The sequence below is a fragment of the Pungitius pungitius genome, chromosome 1 (genome assembly GCF_949316345.1).
Source record: "Pungitius pungitius chromosome 1, fPunPun2.1, whole genome shotgun sequence".
NCBI classification, from domain to species: Eukaryota; Metazoa; Chordata; class Actinopteri; order Perciformes; family Gasterosteidae; genus Pungitius; species Pungitius pungitius.
Genome location: NC_084900.1, coordinates 28478749 through 28491678, shown reverse-complemented (window position 1 = coordinate 28491678; position 12930 = coordinate 28478749). Strand labels below are relative to the sequence as shown.

General features: G+C 45.9%; 1 protein-coding gene across 6 annotated transcripts in view; it reads left to right on the top strand.

The window, feature by feature from the left end:
• Positions 1 to 1370: 1370 nt before the first annotated feature.
• Positions 1371 to 12930, top strand: part of samd11 (sterile alpha motif domain containing 11) — a 45021-nt gene continuing 33461 nt past the window's right edge. For 3 of the 6 annotated variants that reach the window (XM_037479443.2, XM_037479445.2, XM_037479444.2), the window contains exons 1-2: positions 1371 to 5956; positions 7025 to 7116. In XM_037479443.2, the coding sequence (XP_037335340.2) occupies positions 5257 to 5956; positions 7025 to 7116 (792 nt within the window). In that variant the 5' untranslated portion in view covers positions 1371 to 5256. The other 3 variants (XM_037479447.2, XM_037479449.2, XM_062564194.1) reach the window with 3 other exon arrangements.

Genomic DNA, 12930 nt, shown 5'->3' with positions numbered 1-12930 from the left:
CTTGACATCAGTCATACCGTAGTGGCCATGTGCAGATATCAATGTCATTTTTACCCAACAATTCTTGTTCATCTCCCACCCGGACATTCTTCGCCTCCACATCGATACCACGGAAGTCAATTTTTCACAGTGTCTCCTTGTCAAACCACTTTATGGATTACCCTTTGCGCTTCATCAAGAGCAATTTGGCACCTGAAATTAAATTGCATTCTTCTCAATTAGGGTGATGATAGAATTCCCCAAAAAAACACAGGTCTCTGACTCAATCAGCTATTTCATAAGTGGAGCTCTGCCCACCGGCGGCCGCGCTGTCGTCCGCACTGACGGGATTCACAGTACGTTACTTCCTTGTTAAGAGACTCTTAGTCGGACAACCCAGCTTAGTGCGCGGCGCCTGCTAGTTGTGTGTGTGTGTGTGAACGATATCGCGTCTGAGCGTGACCTCTCGGGTTAGCGACTGACTGAACGTGCCACTGTACTGCAGGTCAGGTGCTCTTACTGTTATTTAGCCGAGGACGCCCCACATGTCATGATGTTCCAGATGGAGGCCAGAAAAAAACAAGGGCTACTAACGAGTCACAGGAATAGTGAACTGAGAAACATCGAGGCAAAGATCAAAAAACATCTCGAGTCATTTAGCTAACTGCACAGGTACCTAAAACGTAAGAGACCATCGATGGCGGTGTAGAGGATTACTAACTATTTTGTGAGCGGCTAGCATTGAAAGGCCACTGGTTTGATTTTTGCCCTGGTAAAACCAATGTGAACAAAAGTCAAACACACAGAAACAAAACATGGACCATGGTGATGGTATTGAAGGAAAAATGTCCTGCCACAGTCACCGTTAGAAGTATTATTTTCTTCACATCCTGCCTTTTGTCTTACTTTTGCTTGTTAACGGTATGGTACCGCAATTTGTAGGCTGACATACAACCATCTAGCTAGTAGGAACACATTTTAAAAGAGTGACATTGTTGGCGACTAAAATGAAATCCCTTCAAGCTATGTGATTTTGAACAGTTGTGTAGTTTCTCATTTGGATAAACTGGCTCCTATAACTAAACTACGCTCCTAAAAAGTCTAAGAAGTGGAACGAACTGTGTTAAATTCACATTAATTGGGATGAACCTAAACAATAAAACCATTACTCAAACCTTAACTTGCCTTTTTCTTTAGGCTACTTCCTACAGCGACTTTATCTGCTCTTGGCGTTATTTATTTTGGGAAAATTGGAAGAGACATACTGTGTAGGCCACTGAAAGAAATTCATACTCCGCTTTAAATAGTTAATTACTCTCGCCGTGTCTCCGGCGGTGTCTGGGTGTGGATGGCGGGGGGGGGGGGGGAGAGAGAGGGGGGGGGTGCAGACGGAGACGCTTCTGTCCGTCTGTCTTCCTTTCTTTTTTTCCAGTAGGGGCTGGGGCCTATATATTTTGCAGCTCATGTCTGAAAGGCTGGCTCCAAGCGCCAGGGGTGGGCTCTCTCTCTCTGATGGTTTTCCAGTGAGTATTTGTCAGGTCAGACTGTGCACCGCCCGGCGGTCTCCGCTCCTCTCCCCGGGTTATTTATTACCTCTCTCCCCCGCCGGCAGCGCTGCGGCTCCGGGGCCGCCGCCAACAACGGCGCAGAGGCGGGGGCCGCGGTAGGGGGGTTCCCGACCGGCGACCGGTGCAAGGGAATGGACGTTAAACGCACGTGGAGGACGCAGAGTATCCGTCCTCAAAATGTTTTGTGCATTCTAGTTTTCAGACTGACTTCGGAATCAGGAGTAAACTGGTCCGAATCGTTGGATTGTATATCAGGTTCAGTCCTGTCTGTGTGCCACACTCGCAAATGGTTTTAAGAACCTGCATTGGTGCTCAATATGAATTGATAAAGAATTTGTTGTGATGCCTCTATTGACAAAATGTAAATCCGATATTTTTGTGTTTTGGACTTTTGCCAACATTTCATAGGCTAACATACAGATTAATCAATAATGACAATAATCTTCATAGTTGATCACCATACTATGTCTGTGATTATTTTATCTATGGTACTACAATACAACGAATTTAAATTGTATTTGGAAACTGGCAATCACAATAAACAATAAGTCAGTATCTTTTGGGAATGGGGAAATGTTCTTCGAGGGTGGAACAAAATGCCCGAAAGCAAGAGTCGATCATGATTCCCATTCATTTGAGTAGAATCATTTCAGTTTAACTGAGTGAAACTCGTCCTTTTCAGTTCTCTTTTCACCAAGACCATTTCATTGAAAAGGTATAACATAAGTTGAATTAAATTAAATTATCTTGAGATATAGAAGAAACACCTTGTAATGTTGTGGACAGTATAGGGAATTTCCATGAACATTTGTCTCACCTAAAATCTCGTGTTTGTTTAATGATAGATTTATTTTCCTCTGTTGATATTAATGAAATAAATACATGAATAATGACATGTTTTACTGATGGGGGTTAGTCCTAGCTCACCAGATTGATTCCACTTGAAAGTGCATTCAGTAAATAGGCACCGTTGAGTAAATTGAATTTTTTCATTTGAGTAAAAAGCAAACTTTTTCCTTTAATTCATCAATCTGACAACACTAAAGACTAGATTGTTCGAATCAATGCTTGCAGGCTAATATCACTGCTCTAAATCGGTCAAAACTGTTGTCTTTCAGGTGTGACATGTGAGCGACTCCTACACATAATAATGGTCTGTTGTCATAACAAGGTATATGTGACTAACACAGTTACTGATATTGGTATTTCATTGTAAATTCATCAGATGTATGAGCCGGTTTAGGTTTTTTTCTGTGCTTGGTTTTTGGTTTCTCTTTAGATACTCAGAACTGTGCCACACGATGGTGAAAGAAGCAAGAGAAGGTCGAGGCAGATGTTAAATACGGTCTCCACATTATATCAAACATTTTTATGAAAGCGATGATGGAAAAATGTATTCAGCTGTACGGCGAAACAACTGTGTCATTACTGTAGAGGTTTTGGGGAACACCTGGGCGAAGGCCCAATGAGTCACAACCGGGTGTGGGGGTGGGTGTCCCCTTTATGACTAGTTTCATCAGGGCTCTCCCTGAGCTGCAGCCTGCGGCACCAACGCACACATCCACAATGTTTCCATCGAGACATTTCGATGTGGCGAGGGCTGGTTTGATGAAGAGAGAATCGAACAGCTTCTCATCTGTAGTGTTCCACTTCCTGGAAAAAAAGGGTTTGTAAACACTCGGCGTAAATGTCAGCAGCTCATGATTTATGTCCCTGCCGCTGGTTGGAACAGTCACAAACATCAGGAGAAGTGACATAATTGTTTGGTTGAAAAATGTTGCCTTTTGATTTTTTTTTTTTTTGAAGTTTAATTTTAAAGCTAGCTCTTGAGTGATTCCTGGTCCCTCTTTTTTTCTTTATTTGTAAGTCTTGGTCTCTTCCTGATCAACAAACCCACGAATTTCCATTACAGTCCTTAAGACATCACAAGTCTCTGCTTCATTCCCAGAAGGAATAAAGTCCATCTTGGGCCCGTCCATGTCTTTGGTGAGGTAGCTGGCGTGTGTTTTTGTGAGTGTCTGCTGTGCCGGCTGTAGGCATCATACGGGTTCTGGCCAGGTTGTGGTCTCCTGCCTCCCCGTACTCTGCTTCCGCCTGCGGTGTGGCGTGCCTCCTTCCTGTGTGTGTGTGTGTGTGTGTGTCAGTGGCAGTTTGGCCTGATTTATAGGCCCCTGATCCACAGCGTTTTGGACCCCACCTCCGCTGCTGGAATGGCTATTCCATGTGTCGGTGGTGGCTCCACCTGGGTGGTTCTCCACTGATGGGGGTCAGATGTGGTCCTGCTCACAGGCTCCAGGAGCTCAGGGGAACGTAACCTGCAGACCGTCTGGAGAGAAAGTGCTTTCAGAAAATGTGATTCCAGGCCAAAGAGGTTTTACTTTTATTTAAAGCAACAAGCGCTTGCAATATAACGAAAGCCTAATTTCTAACTTTCCTTTTGAAATATTCTTTACATTTCAACCCAACATTAAAACAAAATATAAGTCGAAAGATATTGATGAAGTTCAGCTTTTACTGGAAAGAGTTCAACTTGTGAATATTACATCTAACCTCCAGAGAATTTCTTCAAATGGGGCGCAAGCAGCCTACTCGTATTAAGGATGAACTGATCCGATTTCACGGGTCAAAGGTCAAGGTCACTATAACTTTAAGTTTCTCTCATTCTCATGACATCACTGCAGCTAATTTCTTCAAATTTAGCACAAACGTCCACCAGGACTCAAGAATGTACTGGTTAGTATTTGGTTTTCACGGGTCACTGCAGTCATAATACACGTGTTTTGGCCTTAACGCTAATTAAAATAACCCTTATTATTACTCTTATTCCAAGAGGAAGGAAAGCAAATAGTCAAACCGTAAAGGTGTAATACATTAAGTAAAGCTTAAAAAAATCAGCAAGATTTAAAAATACAATATAATCAGATTGAGTGGTTGTATACATACCAGTGTTTATCATGCATGATATTGCAAATGAACACATGAATAATACATGTATTCTCATAGTGGGGGGTAACTTTTAATAACTCGATGAAAGCGCGTTGTAGAGATAGACATTGCTTTTACAAGTTTTAAATGAAATTGCAATATGACGGTTAACTTCCTCATGCCCTCCCAATGCCGGTCGCTCCATTTTACGCAGTGACGCGCCGTCCCTCGCGGCCCCCCCTCCTCTGCGGGGCTCTCGCCGAGCCTCCGCTGTTTAAATGGGCCAAGTTGAGAAGCGGCGGAGAGTGCAAATCTTGTTTGGTCTGGGTCTGTGAACTTCAGCGTGACTTCAACGACATACACAGGGGTTAAAAACAACTCTTTTCAAATTTTCAACTGTATTAATGCTGTGCAAAATACTTAAGAACATCAAGCTCGGTATGTTTGGCTTGTGGGTTCTGGTTAATGAGAGTTTTGAGTCACAGTAGAAATGTATCAGCAGTTTATTTTTATTGTCTTCATCGTCGTTGAATTTGGTTCTTGGCCACGTGTAAACTCCCCATAACTGAATCCATGTGCTTTGTTTTCGAAGACGGCACAGCCGATTACAAATTTCGCATCTACTCGTTAAATATGTATGTTTTGAAATACCCAGGCTACTTCTAATTTCCCCAAAGGCGAAAAAAAGACGCGTCGCTGCGACTCGTAACGGTCACCATAGGTAACATAATGTCGGGCGCTCAGGGCTCACCATGTCAGGTATTAACAGACCGAGTGTGATTAAATGTGGGAGGTGGAAGCTGCGAGGCTGGCAGAGAGCGCTGCTGCCGCTGCGAGCTGGAAACTACTGAATGGGAATCTATCCGGCAACTTCACCAGACCGCTGTCTCACGGCGACACGGGGTCTCTGCGTAAAACCAAGCGGCGCGTCTCCAAGTCTGGCTCAGCCCAACTCGCAGGCGGAGAGGACGCTGAAGTTGGATCGGGCGAGCAGCTTCTCACTTGTTACCGGCGCTCGGCACCCACCAACATGCCTGCGATCAAGAAGGAGAGGCTGGATGGGGACGACATGGCATTGACTGCGTTCAACCAGTCCGAATACTTGGCCCCTTTAAATGCCGCCGCTATCCCCGTGGTGACCCCGCACCCGCCGCCGTACGACCACATTTTCGCCCATCACCGTGCGTACTTGGGGCTCCACGACTCGGCGCTGCATCACCAGCACCTCCACCATCACACGGACGACTTGATGCTGGAGAGGTTCTCCTCCATCCCCGACTTTCAGCCCTTCTTCGACAACGGGGAGCCGTGCATCGAGGTGGAGTGCGGGGAAAACAAGGCTTTGCTTTATATCAATAAATTGTGTCAAGGTAGTAAGGGGCCCTCGATCAAATACAGGGGCGAGTGGCTTACCCCCAACGAGTTCCAGTTTGTCAGTGGACGCGAGACCGCCAAAGATTGGAAACGCAGTATCAGACACAAAGGTAAGAATAACCATCACTGTTCTCACGGTTCGTTTGGTCGAGGAAACCTCGCCATAAATATAACACTTTTTTCGGACTCTGCTTATTGCGGGTACAAAGTTGGGTGCCGCGGTTCGGCGCTGGGTTTTGGAGTGAAAGGGTTACACCAGTCGGTGCGTAAGGTGACAGAACGGCGCTTTTCCTCCGAGGCTTGGACACAGAGTTTGGGCTGCGACCGTTCACCAAACCCGGGACTTGGACTAGGCTGCACCGTGACTGAGGTGACACGTTAGACGGGTAGAATTTAACGCGCGATAGTTGAGATGTGATTTAGCTCGTTATTGGATGAATCGTTCCGTTAGGCGCTGCTGCACTTTTACGCATCGCATGCTAGGTTCGCGAGGGTCTATATTTTAAAATGAACGCTTTAGTTTGTCATCTCAACATTTGGGATTACATGCGAATACATGTTCTTTCCCCAAACATTTACATTTCTCAACTAAATATTAGGCTCATTTGTTTATCTGCGTTTATACATGAGAGGGTTTTGTAGGTATCTATTAGATTTTCCGGTGCAGTAACCTTGACAGCAGTTGTGGTACTGTTCCGTTACTCTTATGTGGACATTTGCATATTATTTTTAAACCATAATTCCGCATGCTGCGCGCACCCCCTCTTGCCAAAAACTCAAGCGCGTGCGCGCATACACACACGAGGTTACTCAGGCAGAACTGACACGCGTTAAGATGTGTTGGGGGAGGGTGTCGCCCCCAGGTCAAAGATGGTAGCCTAATAGTTTAATATACCGATTTCTATAGACAGATGACAGTAGGCTGCTGTCTCTCTGGCTCACTACACGTGACCTAAGCAAAGAATTAAACTTCAGGACAGAAAAGCAGAACTAGAGTCCTCTGCAGGGACCGGACCCCTTCAGAAAACATGTGTTGATTTTTGACAAGAGAAGGTGAGATGAAGAAAAAGGGCCATTCTCAAGCAAGTTGATGATTATCTGTCATGGAGGATATGAGTTTGCTGCCTGTGGGATATGGTTGGTATTTACTTAAAGCATTTTTTTCTTTGTTTTTCCAGGGAAAAGTCTCAAGACTCTTATGTCCAAAGGAATCTTACAGGTGCACCCGCCGATCTGTGATTGTCCAGGTTGTCGAATTTCATCTCCAGTGGTAAGAACATTGTATTGGTATTACACTGTCTGTACTTGTAGGGTTGATTTGTGATCTAGATGCTGTGTGGAAACGTGTTTTAAGTTAGCGTTGGGGACTTATTTGTTGTGGATATTCATTACCTGTGTCAATCTGTGTGTAATCAAGAATTTGCCTCATTGTTGGAGCTTTTGACTTGTCAAAGGGCACGATGCATGCGGACAGCGCTACACATAGTTGTGTGAAAAGAAGCATTCTTGATTGTAATATTTTATTAAAGCCCAAATTATTATTTTTTGATAGTTTCATAAAAGCAAATGTCTTATTGTTTTGACTTGGCTGTGAGGAATGCTTAGGCTTCCCTCACTGTAACACTGAGTTAAATAATCACCATAACAGTCTTTTTAATCTGTACTGTTTATTTCCTAAATAGACCACATGTCCTGTTCATTTAGAATAAGTTTAGCATGTGTGAATGCGGGACGAGGCATACGTCTTTCCTCCACATATTTGTGTTGTCACCCAGCTTTACATACAAGTCACAGTGTGAATTGGAGCATTGTCTTTGTCTGTAACCTTGGTGATCAAGACCCTACAGGCACACACGCCAAATTTGATGGTAATGTTTCTCAGCATGAACATCAAATCCACTTTCAGCCTTTCACTGACGCTGAGTATCAAACAGCCTTTTAATCCGGAGCCATTGAGCCACCCGGTGTGGCCGCTTGACGTTAGGTGTTGTTGGTCGAACTCGTCTGTCCCATAGTATCCCGTTTCCTCACCTGGCGGCTGAACTTTTGTTTGCCTGGTGCGTCTCCCCTCCCCCCGGGGGCCTCGGGCCAGGGGCACCATGCCAAACCCTGCAGGCCTCGCAGGTGTGTCACGATTACAGCGTCACCTCTCTGTTTGTTTGTGTGTCGGCTTTGAGGGGAGCGCGCTGCCGGCTCACCGTCGCTAAATCTGTTCACACAGGTGTGAGCGTGCACGTGTCTCCGCGAGCGCGCGCACGTGCTCTTATCACCACGGAGCGCATCTGTCGTCGCTCCCATGCACTAATCTTGAGGGAAGGGTGTAAGAGGCTTAGCGAGCTACTGAGCGTGGCTGCTGCTGATTATTGTGGGCGAGGCACGCAAGGCGAAGGCGGTTTAGATAAGCCGGAGGTGTTTGAGTGATACAGGTAAACTGGTGACGTTTCTCACAGCCACAAATGAAGACCTGTACCCTGACACACGCGGGGTTCCGCCGAATAAGCGGAGGGAGGAAGGGTGATAAACCAGCCGTTTGCATACGTCTTCGTTTTCACTGGAGGATTCGAGCGCGTTCGCTGAAGTTCAGGTTCAGATTAGATTTTGGCTTGCTACGGCTTGTGCAGCTGAGCTTCAATTACAGCTGTTACACAGTAAAACTCAGTTATTGACGTAAGCGGCGGCATGAGAGCTTCAAGGTTGTTGTTGTTGTTGTAGCTGTAGCTCTCTTCCTTTCCTTTTCTGGGGCCGAAGCCTGTAGACCCACCAAGTGAATACCAACATGACGCTTTTGCATACATGGACGGACACACACACACACACACACAGCCTAAGTATGTTGGCAGCTCTGTGCGAGGCGGTTAGGCGGCGGCGGCGGAGGAGGAGTAGGAGGAGGGGGGTGGTTACGGGGGTGGGGGGGCAAGAGGGGATTGTGTGGCCTGTACTGGCGTCTCCCTCTCTCCCCAGTGACTCCCCTCGGGGCAGCCAGCACTCCCCCACTGATGAGCTCGCTCTCTCTCTCTCTCTCTCTCACAGGGCTCACTCGCTCACTCACTACACACTATGTGCCTGCCTACGTACACAAATCACCCCATGCAGTCATTGATTCTGAAAGTTTGATGGCTGAACTTTGAGTGATGTTGTTTCGCTATAGGCATGAGGCAAGTGATCATAAAAAAGCAAAGCAGCTGGTGGGAAGACTTCTCACCTGCCTCCTCCGAGCTCATGGAAGTTAATGAGCTGCGTTGACCCGTGCGCGAGCTGTTTATAACAGAGTACAATTTAAACGTGTCGATGATGTTGTTTATCCACTCTTATTGGCATGTGGATAACTACCTTTCGAAGCTATTAACCATGTTATGTGATGAATTGCTTAAATGAGTTCTCAACTCAAACTGTTATCTAAATGGGCCATTGGGATTGTTAGCTGTGGCTTATTTTGTGTGTTTTGGACCGGATGTCATTCCTTTGCACGATAAATACTCAAAATCGTGTATGTACATTTTTGGTCTCGGCTCTGTATGTTTGTGATTTTGTCTGTACATACATATGTGTTGGTTTGTTTCTGTGTCGCAATACGCGCATGCCGGTGATTATTCGTACGCCCTCAATGGCTGGCTTGACTTGCCTGCATGCTGTGTGCGCATGTGTGTGCTCGTGCGTGTGTCTCCTCCCGGGAGAGCTGGGCTTCCTCTGCTCTGTTATTTCAGCGGAACTGGCGGAGGCCGGGAGGAAATTACACTCCCCTCCTCCGGCTCGTAAAGACCTCTTTCAATCAAGGGCTCCTCTTGCAAAGTGGAATGAAATACACACACACAGCAATATACACAATTTCTGCACAAAAGTATTTTCTATCATTACATTTTCTTGATTTTCATGTTCATGTTTACCCTGTCTCTCGCCCAAGTTTGCTTGGATTTACTCCAACCCCCTTGTGACCCTCTATGAGGGATAAGCGGCCTGGAAGATGACTGACTGACATTTTCATGATTAAAATGAGTGCAAAATATTTAGAAAAATAGTAGAAGTTGAGCTGTTAGGTGATTTGGAGTTGTCTTCAGCTACCTACTGTACACTCCTTCTATGTTGTGTATTTGTGCTTGCATGTGTGTTGCTGAGGTTATGTTGCTATGGTAACACGGGAAGCGGTCATTGGCCCAGAAGTGCACAGAACTGTGCGTATGTTGTGTCTTTCTGCATGTGTCTCTGAGTTTTGGACGCATCAGAGAAGAACTCTAATGATGTAAAAACTGTAATGTTATATGCACTCTAATGTCGCTTATAAAGATCAAGACAAATTGCAATGTGTTAAAAAAAAACATCACTAGCTGAAACTCTTCAGTTTCTCTTGATTTATTTCTATCTGTGAATAACTCCATTCAAATGAACAGTTCAACAAGCCTCTACAGTGTGCAAGATGTCAGAGCTTCATGTGTTTTCATGTGCCTGTGTACATACTCTGTGTGAGCTTCTTAAATTGTTGTTCTCTATATGAGTGGATGTGTGTGCGTTTAGGTGCAGGTGCGGGTTAACAGGCGGCTAAATTAAGTTGGAGCATCTGTCTATTGGCTAAATGCAGCTTATCACCACAAAGCCAAAAGCAATATTTCTAAAACCCCTCCTCCCAACATCTCGTGGTGTGTGTGTGTGTGTGTGTGTGTGTCTCGACTGCAGTCAAGTGTTTGCGTTTGTTGTTCGCCATGGGATTTCCTCTGGTAGTTAAATGCATGTTCCGTCACTTCAGGCCTTTGCAGACAGTAATGTTCTGTCATGTGTGTACATGTATGTCGAGAAGTAAACTAGCTTCCACACGTTTTTTTTGTTTAATACTATTCTTCAGTTTCTTTGCTTTCCCTCGCCGGCGTAGTTCCTGCTCATTGTCCAAGTTGTGTATATATTTGTGTGTTTATATGTTTCATAGATGGAGCCCTGAGACATGTTAGACTGTACTTTTACAGCGTGCTAGTGGATTCTAGAAGCTATCTCAAGTTCATTGATCTTCTAATGATTGTCGGGATCAGATTTGACTTGTTGGGACTGACGGAAGAAAAAATAGGAGTTGAATTTACTAACCACAACCTCGAGAGAGGCTCAGTCGTTACCTGTCCATAAAGCTCTCCTGGGGAGGCGTCGGTGGGCCTCCCCAAACACACAGAGAGAGGAGGGGAGGAGGAAACAAGAGGGAAATGGGAGAGACAGAGGCGCGCTGCCACGCTCGACTGCACTGACCTCCCAGCGCCGCCCAGGCAGGCCCCCCCTCCTCTCCGCCGCCTCTCGCACTCTGTGCCCCCCCCCCCTCCCTCCTCTCCGCCGCCTCTCGCACTCTGTGCCCCCCCCCCCCCCCCCCTCCTCTCCGCCGCCTCTCGCACTCTGCCCCCCCCCTCTCCTCCGCCGCCTCTCGCACTCTGCCCCCCCCCCCCCCACCACACACACACACTCACTACCCCCTCCCCCCAACCGCCCTGTGCCGCTCCACTGGGCTGCAACTGCCCGCTCTGCTCAGCGCGCGGGGCCGAGGGTGCAGGAGAGCGTGTGTGTGTGTGTGTGTGTGTGTGTGTGTGTGTGTGTGGGGGGGGTAGTTGGGGAACTTGGTCGCATGCCTGTCTGCCCTACAGTGCTTTCTCAGTTTTCTTCCCTCTTTCTCGCACACGGCCTTGAACTGAATTTATTTTGTCAAGTACGAAGTAAATTTGCAGTTATAAGGATTTTTACTTGATAATGTTTGTGCTTGGTCTTAATTTATAGTGGTAGTGATTTGTTCTTTGTGCAATATCTAAGGTATGAAGTGCACATGGCTGCATGTGAAACCACTCAGGCAGTGCTTTATTATAAAATAAATGACACACATCTACCGCTACCGGAATTTCACTAAGAATAAAAGCTAAGTTCTGTAATGCGTTTTAGTTACACTTCTTAGGTGACCTATAGTAACATGCCACAAGACGCCCTGCATACAAAATGACAATTTTTAGTTTTTGCGTTACACTTGTCGATGAACCAGCTTGAATGATAGTGGCTGTTCTAAAATGTTTGTGTTTCACGCATATACAAGCGCACAGCTTTTTTTTCGGTCTACACAGTATTGTGTGCCTTTGTCTGATTTCGTTCAGTGTTTTGATGCTGAGAAAGGTCACAAAGTGCAGCGGATGCAAATGGGTGTTTGTATAAACAAACATTATAATAGCTGGTAGTGAAGCAAAAGAAATCTGTTTAACTATTTTGATATGACAGCAAAAAGGCATTCATATCACAACAATTTCAAAGTCAAATATATTGTATAAAGGTTAATTAATTAATTAAAGCAGAAAATATAAACTTCAACCCAGTCTCTCTGTCCTTCTGGTTTTGTTGAAACATTTCTTCCTGCGACTACAAATCCTCAGACATCTTTTGAAGCACATCATTTACACAACAACTTTATTATAGCGTTGCTGGGAAATCTGGTTACTGCGAACCATGTAAACACTATAATTGATCTATTGCTTTAACCTGATTATCCACAGTAATCAGGTTTGCATACTGAGCGATCTCCATTTGAGAACAAGTAGTAGCTAATCACCTTTTTATGGGTGCACCTGTGAAAATGTCAGGATATGCGAGACTCAGAAGAGGAAACAAAGTGAAGATGTGAGTTTCGTGAAGAACTTGATCTCAGTCTCACACAAACACAGAGCAGGCAAATCGTTTTGGCCTTGTTATGTGAGCGCGGTAATGACTGCTTCGTCCCCTCCGCCTCCCTCCTCACGCTCATTTTAATTTTTTTCTCGCTCCTTCTCTGTCGTCTCCTTGTTCCCCCTCCCCCCTTTCCCCTAGTGCTCGCGCCAAGTCGGCCCGCCATCCCGCCTACACACACACACACACACACACACACACACACACACACACACACACGCGCAAACACAGCGGTAGCCGCCCGTGACATTCCTGCAGCTGCGGCGCTCTCTCTCCCTCGCACGCGCCCCCCCAGCAATCTCCCTGGGGGACGAATGCCTAATGAGTCACGCGCCTGTCTGCCGTTACCTCGCAGCGTGTGTGTCTCTGTGTGTGTGTGTGTGTGTGTGTGTGTGTGTGTGTGTGTGTATGTGTGTGT